General features: G+C 37.6%; 2 protein-coding genes across 4 annotated transcripts; one reads left to right on the top strand and one right to left on the bottom strand.

The window, feature by feature from the left end:
• Positions 1 to 934: 934 nt before the first annotated feature.
• On the bottom strand, positions 935 to 11,685 carry ap3s1 (adaptor related protein complex 3 subunit sigma 1). Of its 2 annotated transcripts, none has more exons than XM_038703883.1 (6): positions 11,384 to 11,678; positions 8,565 to 8,656; positions 7,856 to 7,967; positions 7,680 to 7,751; positions 6,784 to 6,891; positions 935 to 1,769 (listed from the first exon to the last, which is right to left on the bottom strand). In XM_038703883.1, exons 1-6 carry the CDS (start codon positions 11,450 to 11,452, stop codon positions 1,641 to 1,643), a joined length of 582 nt encoding a protein of 193 aa, XP_038559811.1. In that variant the 5' UTR covers positions 11,453 to 11,678; the 3' UTR covers positions 935 to 1,640. The 2 variants fall into 2 exon arrangements, with proteins under 2 accessions (XP_038559811.1, XP_038559813.1); XM_038703885.1 differs by lacking the exon at positions 935 to 1,769 and adding an exon at positions 1,776 to 4,626 and having other exon boundaries at positions 11,384 to 11,685.
• Positions 11,686 to 15,252: 3,567 nt separating this feature from the next.
• On the top strand, positions 15,253 to 20,919 carry cdo1 (cysteine dioxygenase, type I). 2 transcript variants are annotated; one of them, XM_038703414.1, is made up of 5 exons: positions 15,253 to 15,483; positions 16,781 to 16,858; positions 17,768 to 17,925; positions 18,499 to 18,668; positions 19,886 to 20,919. In XM_038703414.1, the coding sequence occupies exons 1-5, from the start codon at positions 15,314 to 15,316 to the stop codon at positions 19,913 to 19,915; spliced, it is 606 nt and encodes a 201-aa protein (XP_038559342.1). In that variant the 5' UTR covers positions 15,253 to 15,313; the 3' UTR covers positions 19,916 to 20,919. The 2 variants fall into 2 exon arrangements, with proteins under 2 accessions (XP_038559342.1, XP_038559343.1); XM_038703415.1 differs by lacking the exon at positions 15,253 to 15,483 and adding an exon at positions 16,344 to 16,368.
• Positions 20,920 to 23,289: the final 2,370 nt, after the last annotated feature.

Here is a 23,289-nt window from a genome sequence, read left to right as displayed (position 1 = left end):
AATACTCCCTCCCACAAAACGGTTCAGGAATGGTTTGAGGAACACAACAAGTTCAAGGTGTTGACTTGGCCTCCAAATTCCCCAAATCTTAATCCAATTGATTATCTGTGGGATGTGCTGGACAAACAAGTCCGATCCATGGAGGTCCTACTTCACAATTTACAGGACTAAAAAGATCGCTGCTAACGTCTTGGTGTCAGATACCACAGCACACCTTCAAGTCCATGCCTCGACGTGTCAGGTCTTTTTTGGTGGCAAAGGGGGGACCTACACAAAATTAGGCAGGTGTACATGTTGGTGTTATGGCTGATTGGTGTGTAGCCTATTCTTTGTAGATTTTATTTTACTTTTCCTAAAATATTGGATATTTTTTCCTCTTTGAGCATGACACATGTGAGCAGTTTAGAGGGGAAAGCGTCCTTGTTGGAATTGCTAACAACTCATAGACATCTGTAACATGACAAAGAGACACAACTAGAAACTGAGGGTCATAAAGTTTCTAAGTCATTAATTTAATCTTAAATGGATTGTATGTTTTTAATGTAAAATCTTAATCTAAAAAGTAACCAGTACCTGTAACTGTCAATTAAATGTAGTGGACAGTAATTTCGTTTGAAATGTAGTGGAGTAGTACACTACTAGTACTCAAGTACAGTAACTTGAGTAAATATACTTAGTTAATTTCCACCACTGGTCATAAGATTCTCTGGGTTGCCAGGTTGTAACAAAGTCTTTAACTAAGTGTCCATCCTTTCTTTTTGGTTTTAATACAGTTATGCATGCTGGCAATCATCAACCAATTGTAAATGTTGACAAACAAATGGATCATCTGCAGCCCTTTTCTAGAAATAGGTTTCACCAGGTAATGAGTTTCACATCCCAAAGACAATATACTGTAAACTAATAGTGATATAAAAGAAGACAAACACACAGGTTGAGTTTCGATAGTTTATTATGTTGAAAAAGAAGAGAAAACAGTCATGCACAGATTAAAATGGAGAAATATTTGATTAGACATGACAAATCATTTAAAAATACTTTGCATACAAATAAGAAAAGAAAAAAATAAGTTCATCTTATATATCCATATTTCTGTCACACAGCATATCTGTGATATAATAGTATTCTTTACCGTTTGCACTGATTTTACAAACAAGCTGTAATGTATGACTTTCAATACTGTAGTAGACCTGTTTCAATTTGGTGTTCAAAATGGTTTTATACTTCTTCCTCCATTGTTTGATTTCTCTAATCTTCCATAACCAAAACTTCACTACCTGCCACGCTTTCTCTTTTAAGTAAACACTTGAGCCATTGGAATAATTATAGTTACAAACGGACACAGATCTGTACCGTAGCAGCTAAACTTCAAGGGCGAAAAACCCAGCGAGGCAGAAGGAATGTACCACTGATAAATAAATACTTCATTTTTCCATCCAACAGACAAAAAAAAAACCCACGTAAAACATCATTTTCTTAATAGGAAAACTAAGAGATAACACCAGAACAAGGAGTGTCAAATCACACAGTACCTTCAAGATGTATAGTTTTGATAAAAGTTAGTAATCTGAGGTTTTGGTAAACAGATTGCATTGCGGTAAACATTGGCTGACATCTGCAGGTTCAGGATCTTGCTGCCACTATTTGAAGGAGGGTAAATTTGGCACTTTAATGCTGATGTCACCAATGTTGATGTTTCTGGGCATTTCCGGGAGGTTCATGTTCTTTACAGCTGATACGGCACGAGCAGGCGCTCCTGCAATACCGGCCTATACACACACACACACACACACACACACACACACACACAAAACACACACGGAGGGTTGATAAGATACAAATCTGTATATCAGAACACATGCTGTCCACGACAACACACTGAACAGTGAACATTGGACACACACACACACACAGTGCTAAACAGAGTACTAGACACAAAAAAAACTGCTAACAAAATGCAAAAGCACTGACAGCTACTAGACAGACAACATGTGCAAATGTACATTCAGATGCCTTCATAGCTTCATATGCACATGCATTATTTGGTTCTATAATGATTTACAACACAACCAGAGCCAATTATGAATCAACTGTGAGGACATACTCTACTAGACCATTCACTAATTTTGACGTACTGAGTAGTACTGTACATTCATCAAATGGACAAAAGGCAGCATTGCTTGGAAAGTGAACCCACCGGACTCTTGAGGACCGATAAGGGTAAAAATGCAAGGAGAGAATTGGGTAAAGCAGGAAAAAATGGATTCGGATATGAAGACGGAAATGATGTTTGGATAGATAGGTATGTATAGAATGTGTGCGTCAAATTTAAAAACAACATAATATAAGCTTTAGCCATAATAATACAGATGATACTGTACATTTAGTGGGTTGAATTACTTCAGGACACACTACACATGACTGTAGCTAACATTTTTCTAAATACATACTTGTGAATAGTGGAACACGAATGTTGTGCCATTTACCCATCTATAGTTTAAACTACGGATGACATGAGGAGGTTGTAAGCCTAGTTTTACTAAACTACAATGGGAGATCTATTCTCAGGGGCAGAGGAGGCACTTCACTCTAACACAATGAATCTCAATGTGAAACTGTACTATATAAGAGCATTTTAGCATTTAAAAAGGGAGGAACCAAGGTAGATTAGCTATTTGGAACAATAAAACACATCTGTGGAGCGTGAATGAGGTGATGTTTTAGTCTCAAGTGTGAGCAGACATTTGAGAATCACTGCGGTTAGAGATCCCCCTACTGAATCTTTAGCAGAAAGACCCAAAAATGACCAAAAGGCTTTCAACACAGAGAACTGTGTCCTATGTCAGGAACAGATTCAAATGAGTGGTCTTGTAAATCATTAAGTCATATGACACACATAAAGAATGCCAGGATTGTGGATTTATCCACTGTACTTGTTTTCACAAGGTTATTTCAATTGGCCGTTTGTCTTATGGGCATTCCTCCCTCTGCCCAGACTCAAGGAGACTTGTGTTAGATGGAAAGATGACTGTGGCGTTAACTGTGAGGAATGCTGATCCAGCACACGGGCTCAGTATTAAGCAGTTACGAGATAACTTTTTCCTCTCTGTGGGTATCCTAAGTTCACAATAGTGGGTTTTTAATCAAACACTTGGTGACTAATATTTACAGAAATAGTAACACCTGCTGTGTAACACAAGACAATGGTGTGATTCTCTGGTCTATGTAAGTTAGAGAGCCTTATCAAAGGCTGGAGCAGTGACCCTTCTCTTTTCTGTGAGGGATTTACTTCCAAAGGAAAAATAGGATAAAAGGTCTACTGTACAAGGTTTTTAATTGTCATTTTAAAGGGTGAGACCTTAAAGAAACAGGTCATCACTTTGGAAAATATGCTTATTTGCTTTTTTGCGGAGAGTTGGATGAGAAACTTGAGCAACTGGCGCCGGCCAACAAATAATCCCGCACCACCCCTGAAAACAGCAGCTGTATTTTCTACACTTTGTTTTTTGTACAGATGAAACAAACGAGATCCATCCGTCAACCACTTGCGGGGGCTGGAGCCAATCCCAGCTGACATCGGGCGAAAGGCGGGGTACACCCTGGAGAGGTCGCCAGTCCATTGCAGGGCCACACATAGACAAACAACCACTCATACTCACATTAACACCAGAGACACGAATTAACCTAGCCTGCATATCTTTGGATGGTGGGGGGAAGCCGGAGTACCCGGAGAGAACCCACGCGGATACGGGGAGAACATGCAAACTCCACACAGAAAGGCCGGGGCAACCGGGGGTTGAACCCACGACCTTCTTGCTGTGAGGCGACAGTGCCCAACAAATGAAATATAAACTGTTAATAAGTGAGCTTAAGAGGTGCTGGTAGGCAGATTTTACTACCTTTAGACAAAGCCAGCCTGGCTATTTCTTCCAGATTCCACTCTTTATGCTAAGCTTACCTAACTAGATGCTTGCTATAGTTACCATACCGTACACCAGTGCTATCCATCCTCTCACCCAACACTCAGCAAGAAAGCGAATGAGCATACCTCCCAAAATTTCAATCTATTCCTATAATACACATTTTAGGCTATTTTTAGAAGTTTTTGGAACTTGGAACATAATTTTAAAAATGATCTTTCAAGATAGTTTAAGGAACATCTAAAACAAGAGATCCAGAGAGTTCTGTTGCCTCTCTAGCCTGTTAAGAGTTACACTTCTTTAAACTACAGCAGGTGGACAATATAATAGATACAACCTGACAATGCGTATAATGCACCGCCACAAACTACAGCTTCAATAAAATCTCACAAAAAAACTTTACAATTATAGTATTTTTTATTGTAACCGATTACATTATACTGTCAGCTGTTTCTATTACCTAGTCCACCCCCTGTCACCTAAGTGACGAGAACTATTGTGAGTTTAACAGGGAAACGACAACATTTTTGGGTCTGCCATGAAAGATTCCTGTTGTATGTTAGTGACGTCAGTTTGCAACTACATGGAAGGCCGTGTGAAGAGACTCAGGGGGGAAGTAAACTTCAGTTAAGGTTAATGTACTTGGTTGTAAATTTAGCAGTACCTGTGTCTACCTGTCCTGCCTGGTAGACTGAAAGATAAACGTCTGTAAAGAGAGAGAAGAATGGAAAGAACTAGACAGGGTCAGGAAAAAGAGGAATGAGGAATGTTAAAGCAGATTAAAGTAATTACAGTTTATCTCCACAGAAAAAAGTGATAGGACCTATCATAGACCACATCTTTAAAGCTTAAACAATTATCTTAAGCTTCTCCCACAATTACTTTTATAGCAAAAAATAAAAAAACTTTAATTGAGAAAGTTTGATGAAAATACCAGTTTGGATGGAGAACAGCTGATGATTTTGTTCCCCAGAGACTGCCCTATAAATGGACAATGTCATGTTGAATTAGCGTCAGTGTCTCAAAACACACACTGCGGTCTAGGGTAGGTCCAAGAGGGAGAGACAGAGCAGCTCTGATGATTGTAGAACAGTAAAAGACTCTGCTTACAGAACATCAAATCGAAAAAGAAGATTCTGTGTCGTTAAAAGCACACAATGCAGCTCAGATTATTAGAAAGAAAAAAAAGGTAGCACTTTATAATAACTACACACTATAAAGCATTAGTTAAGCATTAGTAAATAAGGAATTCATCATTTATAAAGCATTGTTCATACATTAATACACATTAGTAAGTCATTCGTAAACACAGTTATAAATGTTTTATTCTTTATTATCTACACACTATGAAGCAGTTGTTAAGTATGAGTACATTTTTAATTCATCATTTATAAACCATTGTTCTTACGTTAATAAACATTAGTCATTTATAAACATAGTTATACATGTTGTATTCTTTATTAATAAGCTCATCTATAATGTGCTTAATAATTGTATTTTCATTCTTTATACATGATCGGTTCACTATTTAGATATTAAGTATTATTTTAATGACAAACCATTTATATATGAGTTGTTAATGGTTCATAAGATCATTTGGAAAGTTTAAGAAAATCATTACATAACTGCCTGTTTTTTGATACTTTCCCGAGAAAGAATATAAACAATCTCAGCATAATTCGTAAATCTACCAGTGGCAAAGCCCAAAGGATGCTACCCGAAAGATGCCCCAGCTAACTTTACTTTTCATATTTATAAATGATGAATTAAAAATGTACTCATACTTAACAACTGCTTCATAGTGTGTAGATAATAAGGAATAAAACATTTATAACAGTGTTTATGAATGTCTTACTAATGTGTATTAATGTATGAATAATGCTTTATAAATGATGAATTCCTTATTTACTAATGCTTAACTAATGCTTTATAGTGTGTAGTTATTATAAAGTGCTACCGAAAAAAAGTGTACTTTGTTAATGCTAAAACTTTTGAAATTCAAATATCAGAGCACACAAGTAATGTCAGCCAGCTGAAAACCTGATCATGTAACCCTAAACTTTGTCTTCTTGTCTTTCTCTAAGCAACAAAATACAACAAATTTGTATAACTTTGTGACTTTCTGGCAGCTTTTCTTGTTGCAAAAGTAAGTAGTAAGTAGGTTTTAGGACTGTCAGAGGCTTAAAATTCACATTTTGCCAAGCAGAAATGATTTCATGAAATTGTCTCTGGCTGTCTGTCTGATTAAACCTTTTCAATAAGTAAATGAACATTTCTCTGCTAGCAGAAGCTGTATGGAAAGCAAAGCAATGTCCTTGCATAGAGCAAATATCTAAGCGAGGACACCGGCTTACAGATGTTACAAAACACATTGGAAAAGCATTTACTCCAACATGGACAGCGTGTAAAATTCACTCTCCTCTGGAATAATAAGATTGGACAACGCAGCATACAACCAGCCTGTTTTCATGAATATATGTCAGATCTACATGATCGAATATAAGATGGTGGCTGAGCGATTCAATGGTCACAGATCCTGGAGATGCACTTGACAATGGTACGGTCACAAGTAAGTCGTAATAATGACAATAGTGATGACTATGAATCTGTATTTTATACTGAGGGATGCGCGAGGATATGTCAAGTCTTGACTTGTGTTGAGAGCAGTGCAGCGGCGAGAGGAGAGGCCGAAAAAAGAGCACAAACACTCAAGAGTAGGTAGGGAGCATCCACAAGGTCACTGGAGAGTAGCATGCAGGGTGCAGCATACATACACATGCCCGCATACTGTATACGATACCTCAGATTAGGACAGAGGTAGAATCAAGTCACACACACATTGGACGGGCAGGGTCAGGCTTACCTCAGACTTCTCCATCTTGTTCTGGGCGTCCACCTGTGTGATGATTTCGTTCATGTTGGTCTCCAGGACCATCCCGCCCATCACCATCTCTGCCAGAATGTTGTGGACCTGAGAAAAGTAAGACGTGAATTACGTTTTAATAATCGTTTAACAAATACAGTGATTTGCATCTGCTTCAAGTCCACCTATTTAGCATTAAAATAGTTTTTTTTATTAAGAAATACATTAATAAACATTTATATCTGCTTACAACATTACAGTTTGTTGTAAACCATGTGTAAGATGTTTATAGACTTCTTATAAATGCTAAATAGTGGAACTTAAAGTGTTGCCATGACATAATATAATATCAAAGAACACTGGTCAGCATTTATATTGGTTGTGTGGTACCAAATCAAAATTACAATGAGGCAGCAGCTAATGATTATATCAATTATCGATTAATATGCAGATTATTTTCTCGAATAACTGATTTTATACATTTGATTCAATAAAATGTCAGAAAGGGCTCACATTTAAGAGGCTGAACCTGAAAATGTTTTGTATTTTTGCAAAAATAGGCTAGGCTGATTAATTTCCTGTCAATCAACAAATAGATTCATGTATAAATTGACTCATGTCAGCTCCTTATAGCAGCATGTTATTTAAGTTGTTTTAATTAGTTTCTTCTTACACCAATTATGACTACAAATTGCTCAACTCCAAAATACGGGAAGTCACAGAAAATCTGTCCTTTTTAACTGTTAATCTGTTGCAGCACAAGACAGGTCATCAGATAAGAGTGATGCAATAATGGCTCAGGCAACTGATTTCATAGGCAGAGGCAGTATCTAGGATTAAACATTTAAGCACTGTTATAAATATTTAACATCATAAAGAGAAAAACAGATTCCTACCTTGTCTACATGGAAAATTAAGTCAAGTTCACAGACATTCTCAAAACATTTGTCCAGCGTTTCCACAAATACCTGAAAAAATGGAAAGAATTTAAGTTGATTGTAACACAAAAACCAGAAAGGCACTAAAAAGTTTATGGCCAAACACGCTAATAGATACTTTCCCAGGCTTTTACCTGGATTAAGTCTAAAATTCCTAGTTCACTCTCTGAGGAGTCCACACAAAACACAAAGTACAGTGTGGCGTAGTGTCTGTAGATCAGCTTGTAGTCTGATCCTCCAATCAACCTGAAACACAGGGGACAATGAAACATCACACCAATACCTGTCCCGATCGAATACATGTTTGCCACTTTGGAAATGGACCACAAAAAATAGGTCATCCGGGGTTTCCACACACAGAACGTTGCACTTTACCCTGAGCATGACCAGATAAAATTAGCAACTAGTTATGACAATGCAGAAGCACCAGGAGAGAAACAACAGGATGTTTTCAGTCATTATGTAAAGATACGACATGTGATAGCATGAAAGGTAGTGCTTATCCGGCCTGATAAGACTTCAATGACGGCTTGAGCCACAGGAAATGCCGTAACCCCCCCTCATCCTGAGTATTCACCAAAACTTCGAATAAAGTGATTTTTGTGATGGTGTAATATAACCATGTGGCTTGGGCGTCATACAATTTAAGGTGACTGTTGAGAGGCAAAAAAGTGCAGGAGCACGTGCGAGCAGTAAAAGAGTAAAACGACACCCAGTCCGCTCCTCATACATGAATAATAAATGAACTTTAAACAAACACTGTTATTATTGATTGTCATTCTTTTGCATTTTGACACACTTGCTTATGTGCCAGCGGGCCTAGCCAATGCACTCACAACTTACATTCCACCTTCTAGGAAATTACAGACGTTCTCGTCTCTTTTTGAGACCAAGTGGAAGGTTTCCCTGATGATCTGTTGCTCTGTGTCTTCATTCTGCAGGATGAACAGGGAAACAGAGATTGTTAAACAAAGAGAAGATGGTATATGATGCGTTTGCGCACTTAATTGCTTCCAGCGAGCTATTTCATTACTCCTTGCCAGAAGACTGGATTGGCAGCTAAATGAATGGCTCCCCTCACCTTTTATTCTCTTGAAAACATGTATTGGTTCTGAGTGAAAAAACATGATCTACACGCTAACCATTCTCTTTGTCATTTTTAAAAGTACACTAGTGCCCACAGGCTTCAGATGCAATGATTTCATTGTACAAGCTGAATCAAGGCAGGCTTGTCTTATTGTTTGCTAATGGACGAGATTCTGTTTAAATCCTCAAATATCCTTAGGCGCATTTGCAAGCCCTCACAGAACAGCTTCAAGAGTGGGCTCACACTTGAAGCTTTCCTGAACTAATAAAAAAAAAAAAAAAAAAAAACAGATTCAAGTTTCATCCAGTGCCCGCATTAGGTTGTTTTAGGGTTTAATCTATGGGTTTCATCATAAACAAATACATTTTGAATAATGAAAATGCAGACTCAAGGGCCAGGAGAAAGCCTCCAAAAACATACAGTCTGAGGTTTTTTAATTTAACCCCAAACAAAAAAAAAAAAAGTCAACGGTGGTTTAATTCTTGTTGTGTGCAGCCCTAAAGCTCACTCAGCTTTCTGCCGAGTAGCAGCAACTCCCCTCTTCCCTTATTTCATTGTGGGAGACATAATATGTGAAATTCAAGGGCACACAGGTGGCCTGATGGTGAAGACACAGCAACGTTTGTTAAAGCTATAGAACCAGAATCTCGAGACTGATACGTAAATGTCACCAGCTGCTCTTCTTCCAAAAACGTCTCATTAATGAGTGCCAGTACTGATGGTGAATTTAAGTGGTGTAAATTTGTGCGTGTACATATTTCACTCTCTACTCCCCAACACGTCACCCTTAGATCAAACAGATGCTTTGACTTTACGTCTGAGCCGGCAGACCGGCTCTATCTAATAGGGCAACGCCTTTTCAGCTCTGCCACTCTGCCTCTCAACACAACACAAGCCTTCATCTACAAACGCCAAACAAAGTCTGAACAGACAGTTTTCACGGCTAGCAGTGCGTGCGTGAAATATAATATCCTGCCAGCCAGTAAGTCGACGCCTCAGCTTTCAATATAACAGATGGCGTCTACAGAGCCTACTTATAATCCAATCAATTTCAATTCATCCTCCTGAAATACAAGCACGTCAACATCTTAATAAACAGATGAGGCAAAATGAGGCAACGCTGTGTCTTTAAGTGCAGCCAGTAGTCCTGAAAATAACAGTTATTTTGTCTATAAAATGTCAATACTTTGAGACATTCCCATCACTTCTTCCCCCCCAAAGGTGACGTCCTTAAATGTCTTGTTTTACCCGACCTACTGTCCAAAAACATTTGTCAAGAATCAATGAACTGTGTGAGTGATTTATCAAGCAAAAATGCCAAACTGGTTCCAGCTTCTCATATGTTCCAACTTGTCTCATAATAGCCTAATCTTTGTCTTATATTTGTGTGTTTTGTACTGATGGTCAGACAAAGCCATCAATTTGAAGATTTTGGTGGGCATTTTGTTACATTTTATAAACCAGCTGATTAGATACTCCTTTTACTAAGATACACCACAAAGGACATCAACAAATCATCACATTGAGAAGCTGCTAATTAAAATGTGATGTTTTACTGCACAGGTTAAGGAAAATTAAAAGGGAAATCACCTCAAATGACAGCATTAACAATATCCTCATGTTTGAACTCATAAAAAGGTTTCAAGGTTTGCTGGCAGACTCAATAGATCCTGTTCATTATTTTACTTTACAGTGGTGGAGAAGCCAGTGCCTGCAGATGTTTGGTAATTCTTGCTTGACAAAATTAATCAATAAACTGATTATGAATATAGCTGCCAATTTAATTCTCTGGCAATCAACAGATCAGTTAATCAACTGGTTTCAGCTCTGGTCAGAATTATTTTGGGCGCTTGGTTAGGGCACCTTGCTTTTGTAGCACCAATATTAAAAGGGGCAGGCAGCCAACCTTGAGATATAAATCCAATTATGAGAACAGCCTGCCCAGCAAAAGGATATTACATAACCTGTCATTTGTTACATGCACGGGGCTTATTCGTGGTGGATAAGTTAATGACAACAATGCTGAATTGAACCAGCAGCCGTCACCAAAGGTTTGGAGGAGTGAGCACGAGTCACTCACGAGGGCGTAATTAAAGTCATGTGACACAAACAGAGTGAACTCCACTTCACAGCTGGATTTAACGTGAATAAAAACTGCGCACAATCCTTTCTCATACAGGCTCGGCACGAAGGCGATAGCCTGGCTTCGGCTCGCCCACGTTTAATTATTCATGTTTTAGAAGAGGACAGCGTGTTTTTTTAGACTGACATCTTATACACCAGGATCAGTTTGACACTACAGCATACCACTGGGTGGTCAAAAAAAAAGTACACACACCTTCCCATTCAAGCGGTGTGGAACAATAGCCTACTGCTTGTATGCAGTCTAAATATAAAGCTGCACCCGCCTTCGTTTGCATTTATTGCGAAAGGAAATATTAAACCAAAGTGTGTGAACAGCCATGGCTTCAGATTTTTTATTCACTTTTTGATATCTTGGCCTATCAATCATACCAACAACCCCTTTATGAAGAATAAAATATGTAACACAACAACAAATTCTCATGTTACTCACATAATGCTCGTAGAATTTAGAAAGCCTCGGTTTCCCATGGTTGTTGAATATTAAAATGGCTTTTATCATGATTGTGGCTGAGCGGAGGGAGGCGGGGGAACAGAAAGGGATCAGTCTGTTGGAGACTGCTGTCCGTCAACTCCCCGTGAACCCAGATCTGACCGGGTTCAGGGCCAAATCCCGTCTCGATGTCAGGATAATAGGTTAATAAGGGATATATCTTCGAGCTACACGCTGTTACTCCTCCATCGTCTTTACGGAAATATTCCACGTCAAATGACCAGTCATGCTCTCCTCCCATCCTCCGCCTTCTGCTACAGCAGCCGCGATGGTCCAAACCTCTGCGGTCCGCCGCTGCAAACCCACAGCGTGATACTCGGATCATCCATGGAGTGGCGTAAAAGACACGAAACACGACAGAGGTGGAAAGAAACAGATGTATTCAGATCTTTAACTTAAGTAGAAGTATTACACTGAAAAAATATGTTACTCTGAAAGACTTGTAAGTAAAATCATGTTGGCCTACGTGTAATGAGGAAAATGTACTTAATATTGAAGGATTGAATATAGAGGTAGGCCTACTCAATGCCGTAAAATGCCACTGTTAGACTAGTATATCATTAGATTATCATTATTCATGCATTAATGTGTAAGCAGGATTTTACTCTTGTTGAGGTGGAGCTATTTATTTTTAACTGTTTTATACAAGGCTGCAACTTGTGATTACTTTATTTACCATAGATTAATCTGATTATTTTCTCCATTGATTGATTGATTGATTGATTGGTTTGTAAAACTTCAGAAAATAATGAGAAATGCAGTCAGAGAATTACCACGTGCCACCCCCGCAATGCTTGTTTTGGCCAACCAATGGTAGGCCTACAAAATCAAAATTTGTATGTTCTGAATGCTGTCAAGTCAAAAAAGACAATCGTTCCTCTGAAAAGTTGTGTAGTGGAAGTAGAAAGTGGCAGGAAAAGAGAAAACTCAAGTTGATTTGTTCACGAGTTGGCTAAATGTATTTAGTTAGCTACATTAGACCACAAGGACATCATGTGGATATTATATTATGCTGCAATTATGTCAAATAAATTCTCAATTTCCTGTCTTTTGACCAAGATTTTGTGTTTTATTAAATAAATTTATACATGATTTATGCTACATGATTCATTTTAGTTATTTATTGAATTTTAACTTGAAACTGGTTTTATTGGTGCCTTAAAAGCAAAACAAAAACGTTTTAATGTATGTTCCTATGTAGTTTATAATATATGTATTGTTTAATATTTGATGTTGCCTTGCTGTTAATTATTTTCTTTGCATTGGACCTTTATGCTGTAAAATAGGATCATATGATCAAATAAAATTCTAATAATTCTATTAAAATAACTAATATTAATAAATTCACAACAGAATATTGCAGGGATTTTTGCACAACAGCAACAATAAATCCTTTAAAGTTTTTATTATCTTCATTTTATCTAGTGTAGTGTTAGTGCAGTGTAGTTTTAATGTAATTCTTATTATTGTCTTGTGTTTTTTATTTCAATGATCTGTTTGCCTTTCCTGTCTGTGTTTGCTTTCACTAAATCAACTTTTTAAAGTGAAATTGCATGTGCATTCACTTTATTACACTATCAGTCAATCCTAGTCTCATAATATTTTGCACCAGAAGTTTTTCCTGAGAAAATCTGTTAATTATAATTTTCTTAATACAGTTTTGATGTAAACCACTAACAGTAATAATATTCAAACATTGCAGAATGTGGTGATAATTAGACACAAATCTGCATTCATTACTAAAAAAAAATGTACAAAGAACACTGTGTCCAAATTTTTGGGGAGTTCCAGCACTTGAACAAACATTGACTCTACTTCCATGCATAGCCATGGGGATTCCTGCATCTTGCAGACATGACATGCAAAAGGTTTTCAGTGCTGTTTGAAAAATGGCTCATATAGCTTTTGGAGTAGATTTCAATCATTACTACCTTAGATACATTTTCTATTTGTCATCAGTTCATTATATTAATTCATTCATTTATAGAAATCTACATGTAACCTTGATTGTTTGTCATATTCAGTGTGAATGTCATTATCAAATGCACAAAACCAACAAACTAGTTTAAATGTAATTTTCCAGCTAGTTGATATAAATTACTGTGGTAAAAGAGCATCAGTTTAATGTCATAGATACATCACTGGTACTTGCTGGGTAAAGTCAGTTTATGTTTTAGCCACAAGGTGGAGCAATAACACATGTGGTATTGATGATGTGGCAGCTCAGAGGAAAACTTGCCAGAACCTCTGATGCAAAGAACATTCTCTACCTTTTTATGCAGCCAATGCCTGAATATCTTCCTCAGCCAGACAGGGTTTTCCTTTAACAGGCTGACACATGTTGGACGCCTGCAAACAAATGCAGAGTTTTACTGCTGGAATATCCTGGCTCAACTGTGGTTTGGACCCTAACCTGTGTATTGAGGCAATTTTATCATGTCCATTTATAGAAAATGTGAAAAATGTGATGGTCAAGCAGTGTCCTTCTTATTTTTTCTACTATTCCTATAACTTAATACTCTGACATCTGTTTATCTACTTAATACAGTACTGTATCCTGTATTTCTGAGCTGCAGCTGCTCAACAGCATGCAGATGTGCACCCTATGTAGCCCACAATGAGCTGAATATATAGTTTCCACTGACAACTTGTTTTTCTTCCTAGTGAGTCTTCTTTTTTATATATATGGGTGGAGCACTGTGAGCGAATGGCCTGTATATTTGTGTGAAGGAATGCATTCATGATAAAATGTTGTGACACACAGTGCCAAGAACACCTTGTTCAGAAGATGTTTGAATATCAAAAAAAAAAAAAAAATAGGCATGACCAGGAGCATCTCACCTTGTGTCTGTCTGTCTGTGTCTGTTTGTGTACATAAACCTATCTCAGAGTTACCTTCAAACATGCACACACAGTTGCACACATGCACCGGAAAGTCAAGGCATTTAGTCAATTTGCCTTCAGCTGTTTACTGTTGTTTACCGGAGGTTTCTCTGAGGCTGTACAGTGAACAAATCACTGCCGTCTTGACTTAGTAAATCATCATGTATCTGAAGTATTAAGCAATCACTTTCCTTTTTCCCCTGTTCTTCCCTGCACATATTTAAACAATTAGCATGTCCATTCCTTAGAATATTTCTCTAATCATTCTCATAAAGAGCTGCAAGAGTCAAATCGTAATCTATTGATTTAATGCAACCAAAATAAGGGTTATTAAAGGCCTAAAATTAAACCATATTCATCCAGACAGGCTACAAGCCTTCAAATAAGATCTTGTGTTCCTCAAAACATTCTTGACACCATTCAACCTTTTTCCCCCCAAAGTTTTTCTTTTCCAACCCCACTTGTTTGTGAGGCTCTGGTCTGCTCACACCTTGGGACTGTGTGTTGATGATTTAGTTTCTGAGGAGAGAGCTCACAAGAAGAGGGGAGACACTGGCGCCTATTGTTGGAGGAATGCCTCAGCAAGAAAGAGAAAGGGAAAGGGGGTGGTTGTGCTTGTGACAACGTGGTGGAATTGCACTGAGAGGATTAGTCCAAGTTCTTAATGTGTGAGATGAATGAATGTGTTTGATTGAAAAACATGCAAAACAATAAAAAAAAAAAAAAAGTTATATTATCTCTGTGGACTAAGTATAATAAAGGTGCAACCACATGTATTTTTCAAAATTTCATTATGCGCTCATGATCAAATGTATTTAAATTAGACTATGAGCTGTGGGCGGTCACCTTTTCCCATAATGGTACAGTCCGTCACCAACTCGCCCCAAATTGCCGGGCTAGCCTATAAAAGTAAAGCACTGCACAAAGTTGGCAATAGAAACCTGTTAAGAGAAATATCTGAGAAACAACCTCGCGCAACTCAGAAAGATGGAGCAAACCGAGGTGGTGAAGCCAGAAACTCTGGATGACCTGATAAAAATCCTGCATAAAATCTTCGAGAGTGACCACATCAATGTGGAGGAGGTCCAAAATATAATGGAGTCATATGAGAGCAAGCCTCACGAATGGATGAAATATGCAAAGTTCGACAAGTACAGGTAAAACTGTTTGTTTGTTTGTTCATAATCCTGCTTAGCTATAACTAATCAGATATTACTCATTTATTATGCTGGTGCACTTTTCACGCTTGTTCTGTAACCTCTCTGTCACCTTTACCTAGTGTGATTTTGTTTTAACAATAGTCCAAATATGATTTGTCCAATTTTTTACTTTTGTTTATATTGTGTCTGTATTTTTCTTGACTACTCTAGAAATCTACATAGGCTGTTGTTGACAAAAAGTGTGGAATATAATAGGATATGTCATTTATATAGCTATATATATAAACTATTGAATGCTTTAATAAAATGCATACAGTCATTTGAAATGTCTCTTATTTAAAAATCGTTCTTTTAGGCTTATTTGAACGATGACTAGTTGTTCCCGAATAGCAGCTTTCGTCAGACCTTATTTGAAAAAAAACCAAATCCGACTTGTTTGCATAATTTATATCCGTGCAGTCTCTTCATAAACGTCATTTAAAAAATTGATCTGAAAACCTCATACAAAACAGTTTCTTCAAAATGTTTTTCACCGCAGTAGGGCTCCTCTCTAAAGCAAAGTATGGTTGTTCTATTCAAAAAATCTTTTCAAAAAAGCTCCCGTGTCCCAGTGTTTTGATTAGTGAGGGGTCAATGGAGGGAGGGTGAGTGTGCCATCCAATCAACACTGAGAACTGATACACACCCGCTGATGTTTGTAGGGATAGGTACTTGATGTTGTTGATGTGACCGTCTGTGGCCCATCAGGGAGCTGCAGCTGCCTCGAAAACATTTGGAGAATAAGGGGATCTCAATGGGCAGGAAAAAAACATGCAGAGTAGCGACAATATTTACCGACTAAGCAAGGACGCGGGCTCTCAGGGCTATGACATGAAGGGAATGGTAAATTTTCTGCATGTCATAAAATACAGAAAACCTTGAAGTGTTCGTGACCGCTTTGTTGTTTGTCAGAAACGGTAGCATCCCCCTTTATGCTACATGTTTTAACAATAAGTGGTAGATTGCAAGTAGCTGTACAAATTAAATATAAATAAATAAAGGAAAAACAAGATGTCATACTTTGGCAAGATTTCCTAATCAAATCCACCTCTCTATGCTTGAATATTGCTAGTAGTCACATTGAGAGTTAGGCTGGTCCTAAAATGATGCCTGGACTTTACCAAAACATTCACAGTATACATTTTTCCAATTCCAGTCACTTTTGTAACATAATTTGAAACTCATCAGGAGCAAGGATACATAATGTACCATCTACCCTCCATGTTTGATCAACAAATTGTTTGCTCTTTTGCAGGTACACAAGGAACTTGGTTGATGAGGGCAATGGGAAGTTCAATCTCATGATCTTGTGCTGGGGAGAAGGCCACGGCAGGTGAGACGCTTCCACATGCAAACAAATAAGGTTTAATATAACTGTTGCTTATTTATTGCATTTTAGATCAACAAGGTCTCGAGAGATTACCACTGCACATTTAAACCTATTATATCTGTTCCATTAAGCCTATTGTATTTTAACAAGATTGGTTTTTTTGGCTATGCGTGCGTCAGTCATGTTACCAGCCCACTACTACTCTTAGATACTGTAGCTCAGGTATTCAAGTGGTATTCTCTGGCAATTATTGCAACAAGTTAATAGAGATAAGAGAGTCCAATGTTCTACACACAGACAGAAAGGTTGTGTAAATAGACATTATTTGATGATATCTAACTCCCACTTTGTCAGCAAATGTCACATGAACAACTGAACCAGACGTATGTTTGATAGGTCTTTATATGATTACATATTATTTGACTCGCTGCCAACAGTAGCAAAGTGGTAACACATGTATCTTGCTCTTGTGAAACATGACTGTTTGAAACAGCCATTTCTAGGCATGTTTCTCAAGAACATGGCTGTCCTAGCACTAGAAGAACCAATTTGGCCAAGACATTTGCTTTACAGCATACCTACTGCAGTAATAGCGATGTTGTAGAACTAATGGTTACAAATATGGCTGTTCTAAAGGTTGGACAACCATACTTCCTAAGACCAGCTCAAAAATGTTGTGCAGTTGTTACGAGGTATTACTTATATATTTTTAATTACATTATATTACGCATGAGTCTAGTATATGTTTTGAATTGTATAACACAAGTAGAAGAGATACAAAGTTTCTAAAAACTGTCTCCCTGTCAATCCCAGAAATTCTTTACAGGAAAGATATTTATTGTTGCTTTTGGTCCAAAGGTCATATCGAGGTCATATGACACTGTATGCTTGTGTGTTTCTTACAATTTGCAGTAGCATCCACGACCACACAAACTCCCACTGCTTCATGAAGCTGCTGCAGGGTCAGCTGAAGGAGACGCTGTTTGGCTGGCCTGACGTTAAATCACAGGGAGATATGGTCCAGAAATCACAGAGAATTCTCCAGGAAAACAAGGTTGCTTACATAAATGGTGAGAAACCAGTGTGTAGTGTGCGTATGGTTGTTTATTTTCTTTTTAATTCGAGTTGGCTTTCTTCAGTATAAATACCACTTAGTTCTAACACTTTGTTTGTGTGTGGGGGCAAGTTGTGAAACTCGTTCTTAATATGGTGAAACACTTACATTATCATACTAATAAATGTAGCTTAAATAACCATGCAGTGTTTAGTACAATAGACCAAATATCCTTTATATGTCCTGTCCCACATGAGATATACTGATGTGACACATCTCTGAAACTCAGACACGACTGTGTCTGTGCAACAGTGTAATATGTGCTTAATTTTTTTTACAGCACTGAGCAATACAGAAGTTTCCAATTTCTGCAGTTATGGAATGTCATATTGGTCTTCTAGGAGTTAACACCTAGTTATAACTTAACAATGAATAGGACTCAAGTCTCTTCCCAAATCTCTGCAGAGTATTTCGCCAAAGCCAACAGAGCCCTGGTGTGATGTTTGGTAACTGCCTGTTTTTCACAGCATTCCAGTGGCATACATTGTCTAAAATGTTGTTTGTTCGCATGTGTGTCTGCATATTTTAGACTCCCTTGGCCTGCATCGTGTGGAAAATGTCAGCCACACAGAGAGCGCAGTCAGTTTGCACCTGTACAGTCCTCCTTTCCAGACCTGCCAGACCTTTGACCAGCGGACAGGGCACAGGAACACCGTCAAGATGACCTTCTGGAGCAAATACGGAGAGAGGAGTTCAACTGTAAGATGCTTTACAATTGACAATGAAAATTGACACTAACCAAGGAAAAATATCTTCTGACTGATGCTTTGAAAGAAAGTTATTAGTTAAATTCTGTAGGTGGACGTTAGGAGAATGTAAATGTGGGAACTTAAACCCAGACAAATGCAATATTATGATAAGATGAGCATTGCATGCATAACAATAACACCGTAAAGCAATGCTACTGTAGATGTTAGCAACAACTGAACAGAGAGACAAAGATGGATTTCTTCATACCTCTTTACTTTACTAATTCAATTCATAAATGTACTATAGAATCTATAAAGATATTTTATATATAAATGCATAACTGCATACATATGCATAAAAATGCATATTGTGAGAGTTCAAATCCCAACCTATTAATGTAGTCATTTTTTAAGATATTACACAGGATCACTACAAACAGTTAACACAAAGACTTCTCACCCCCCTGCCTCATGAGCAGGAAGTTGGAAGTTTTTACAGTGCCTTGCTGCTCTCATTAAGTCCAACCTACAAATAATTAAAGCAGCACCCCTTGAAGATTCAGGAATTTAATAGAAAGTTTCCATTTCATGTCCATTAAACGTGTTTCCGTTTGCTGTTTCAACAAAAATGTTGCTTTAGCAGACAAGAAATTATATTTAGATTATATATTTATTGAACACGTGAGGGCAGTTTTATATGTTCAGGGAGAGAAGAACAAATTAAGTCCAATTAACCTTTTAAATACGATGTGTCCTTTAAAATTGTGAGCCAAAGTGCTACACATAATAAAGTAAATTACAGACAAAAGGTAAATAGTATACATAACACATACAGTAAAGAATCTCTGCCTGCTTCTGCCACCATGCCAACAGTGTCCTTATCTGAAATCTACAAGTTATATAAGCATACCTTGAATGTCAAGACTGTTAAGTTAGTGCATTAGATTGCAACACCAAACAGAGATAAGATAGTAAAAGCACGTAAGTGTGAGTACACAACGAACTTAAATCACCATCCGCCCCCAGCTCTCAACAGTTGTTGTGGTCTGAGTTTTTTTTTTTTTTTTTTGACTATATCACAATAGCAAACTTAATTGAAGTCTGAATTAATAAAAAAAAAACTTGGTTTAGCTTTGGGTAGGATTTACTAGACTGTAAATATTTGTGTAATTCAGTTACTAATGACCTGAACCCTCTAACATGATATGATTTTTACTCTTTTCTTAGGAAACCACAGTTTCACAAGAGAACAACTAATGATCACCAAAGGAGGCTCTGGATGATGAAGACAGTTGCATTTAAAATGACAATGTTGTGAAAGTGATTCAAGGGAAACTGCTGGGGAAGCAAAATGTGGACCTACTATGACTAAGCAACCCATTTAAAAATCAGGAGCGGGCCGGTTCAAAAGGACAACCCAGTAATTAGAATGGCTTTATCGCTGCCCAGTGTGAGCTTGGCAAATACTGATGAGCACAGGCAGATGCATGAATAGGCTTGGACATGGATTAAATCTGCCTTTTGTTTGTTGGGCCTGAGGAGACCCTTTTCCAATAACAACATTCCTGTCAATCCGCAACCTGTGTAACCACACTTTTGTTAAGTTATGGCCCATAGTCAAAGAGTAGAGCTTTAGCTTTGAATATTGGGGGGGGGGTTCTGTTATAGTTTTTCTCTTAAATTTTATATCTCAAGAAAAGGAAAACAGTTCTGCAATCAACAGTTTTATTATCAATGGAGCACTTTCATAGCAGTATTTACTGTCAATTTATACCACTCAAAATTGTCTAAACACCTGTTGAAAATTGTGATGAAATGAATGTTGAAACATTGTATGATCTAATCAAAAGAAAAGTTTGTTCCATTTTCATTTGGAAAAAGAAGTGTAAAGCTTTAGAGTTCTGTTGTTTTTAAAAGTGCGATGGTTGTAATTTATTTGCAGGTTATTCTGTTGGAAGGAGTGTTTAAATCAGCAAGCGACCATGTTACTCCTAAATGTATTCATACTCAAGTTTTGACCAAGACAGTCTTTTGGAGGAACTTTTTTGTATTACTAGCAGACAATATGTTTAGATAAAGTTCATACTTTTTCTCAGGATTTTGGCATATTTTAATTGTAGCTGTATGTATATAGTGTGTAGTTTTTACAGCGTAGCACATCTGATAGCACTGTCTCATGCATGCATGATTTCTATGATGCAGTAAATGATCAATCTGGCCATAACTGAAGACCATTAAACACAATTACCCTTATTACAGAGCTTATTTTTGTGTTGTCTTTATTTTTCGTGTTATATATATATAATTCATGTGTTTTACACAGTATGCAATAAGCACATGATGTGCACATAGCTTGTTTGACCTGTGCAAAAGCCTCAGGGTCACCAACACCTAAATAACAGCATGTGTGTCTTTTTTCGTGGGATGCTAGGTGTGAACGCTTACGTTTGTAAGTTTCATTACCTGTCATTAATATTTCATTTCCTAAAAGCCCAAACGGATCATTGCTAGTTCCATAAAAGTGCTTTAGAGTAATTGTGTAAATTCAGCAATTTATTAACAGATCAGCTCTGTCTGGCATCAGCCTGGCAAGGAAACTAATGCGTGTGTCGCCATCTGTACTTTGGCTTCAAGTGAAATATTGATTGGCCATTACCTTGACCAGTAAATAGATTATGTTAATGGTTCACTGATAACACTATTAAGGTACCAGATATCTGTCTGACGTCTATACACAATTGGCCTCTCCTGGCAAGCAAACAGGTTTGTTAACTGTGTCACAGTGTGCATGTATTTTGAAGACAGACAAACAAGAGTGTACGTGCAAAGCTCCATATTCCAGTACAATTAATACCTAATGATTATGGCTAATATAGATATTGATACTGTCCTCTGTGCCAGTTACACATATCCAGCCAGACTGTTAGCCACATAAGAGAGTGAGTGTTTGAGTGAAAATGCACACAAATCTATACCTTTATATTGTATTTTAGGGTGTCCACTCTTTAAACATGTGGCTTCTGCCACTATATTTTTCTCTTTCATACTGTCTTTATGCTGTGTGCGTATGTGAAAAAAAAAGGTGAAAATACACTGTGCAGTCTGTGTTTTTTAAATGAGCTAGTATATGCAAAAGTAGCTGTTTGTGGACAGGAAAGTCACGAAAGAAAAAATACAGTCGGCAATGATCCCAAGCCAGGAGTCATTTTAGCCAAATGAAGGAGACAACAGCAATATCTACTCAACTACTGAATTGTACGCATGCATCTGTGCAGCATTTGAAATGTAAGTTCTATAACACCTTGGATTTCATTGCTTTTCTTCATATCTCTTCTAAGGAGAATTGAAAAGATGCACACAATGAAATTACTGACGTACAGTACAAAAACCTCAGAAATGTATGTAAGTACAACAACTGAGTAAAAAGGTTTGAGGCAGTTTCTCTAAGATCCAACCTCTTTTGGAGTCACTCACTCAAAAACTGACAGTTTGGTCAAAGAACAAACGCATGCCATTAGTCATGTTTCATCCTTTTCCGATAGCACCCAGCGTATTAGGGAGGTGTATTTGCTAATTCTCATTTTCTCTGTACCAGTGTTATGTAATAAGGGAGCAACAGCCTCGATTGCCCCCAATAGGCACCTGTTTATAAGAGGACATGATTGCCATATGATGATAAATTCTGATATTTGACTAATCAATTTAGTGATCATGGTGAAGCCTATCTGATTAATAATCCTGCAATAAAACAGTGCCAGAACATTGGTTGTTGATTCATCAACAGGAATAACAAAGAAGAAGACGTTGAGCCTCTTGTTTACTGTCCCAAATTATGGTTATACCCTCTGTGTGTACACATCAATCACCAGTCTAAATCCTCCAGAAACCATCACTTTACTGATAATTGTAATAGGGGACTCTGGGGGACACATTTCATACTGATAATATAACTTATTTGTATACTGTATATTTCTCATCACAAGTTGCATTTAATGTGTTTGTGTTTATTGTTCATGTAACTGTTCCTTCATTTTGTTTCTTCATTTTATTTGACACTGTCTGTTCGTCTAGAGCTTGAATGACTCATTGTGAGTTCCTTTGGACAAAAATTATTCTCTCAGTGTAGATGTTGACCTTGGATGATATTTCTTGGCCCAGATGGAAGAAGGTTTGGCACATAGCAGCAAAAATGGCCTACTGATTTTGTTTTAATGAAATATTTGGAAGTATGTGAGAGTTTTTTTCATGTGGTGATTCTTTTGTTGTGTGAGCTCTGTCTTCTTCACCGCTAACTCACTGCTGCTGCTGCAGTTGACTCCATATCTGGGAAGCAGCCATAGCTACGGCAGAGATCATAAAACATGATGGCAATTTTCACAGTGTTTTCCTAATCCCTTACTTTGTTCTGGCGTTGCTATGATTGAAAGTGCAAAGTAGGGTCTGGGAATGTGTCCTGTGATGATAACAATAAGCCAATGTTGTAGAATCTTCTATGACACCGAAAAAAGCGGAAGAGCTTTGATAATTTACTTATCGAAACAGCCCCAGTACATTGATAGTGAAACACTCATTCATAAAGCAAATAGCACATATGTTGTACTATCAACATTATGAGGCATGACAGGTGATTG

This window comes from Micropterus salmoides, unplaced genomic scaffold (genome assembly GCF_014851395.1).
Source record: "Micropterus salmoides isolate LMB-PRFRI ecotype aquatic unplaced genomic scaffold, ASM1485139v1 Ms_hic_scaffold_7, whole genome shotgun sequence".
NCBI classification, from domain to species: Eukaryota; Metazoa; Chordata; class Actinopteri; order Centrarchiformes; family Centrarchidae; genus Micropterus; species Micropterus salmoides.
This window is presented reverse-complemented; position numbering and strand designations above follow the sequence as displayed.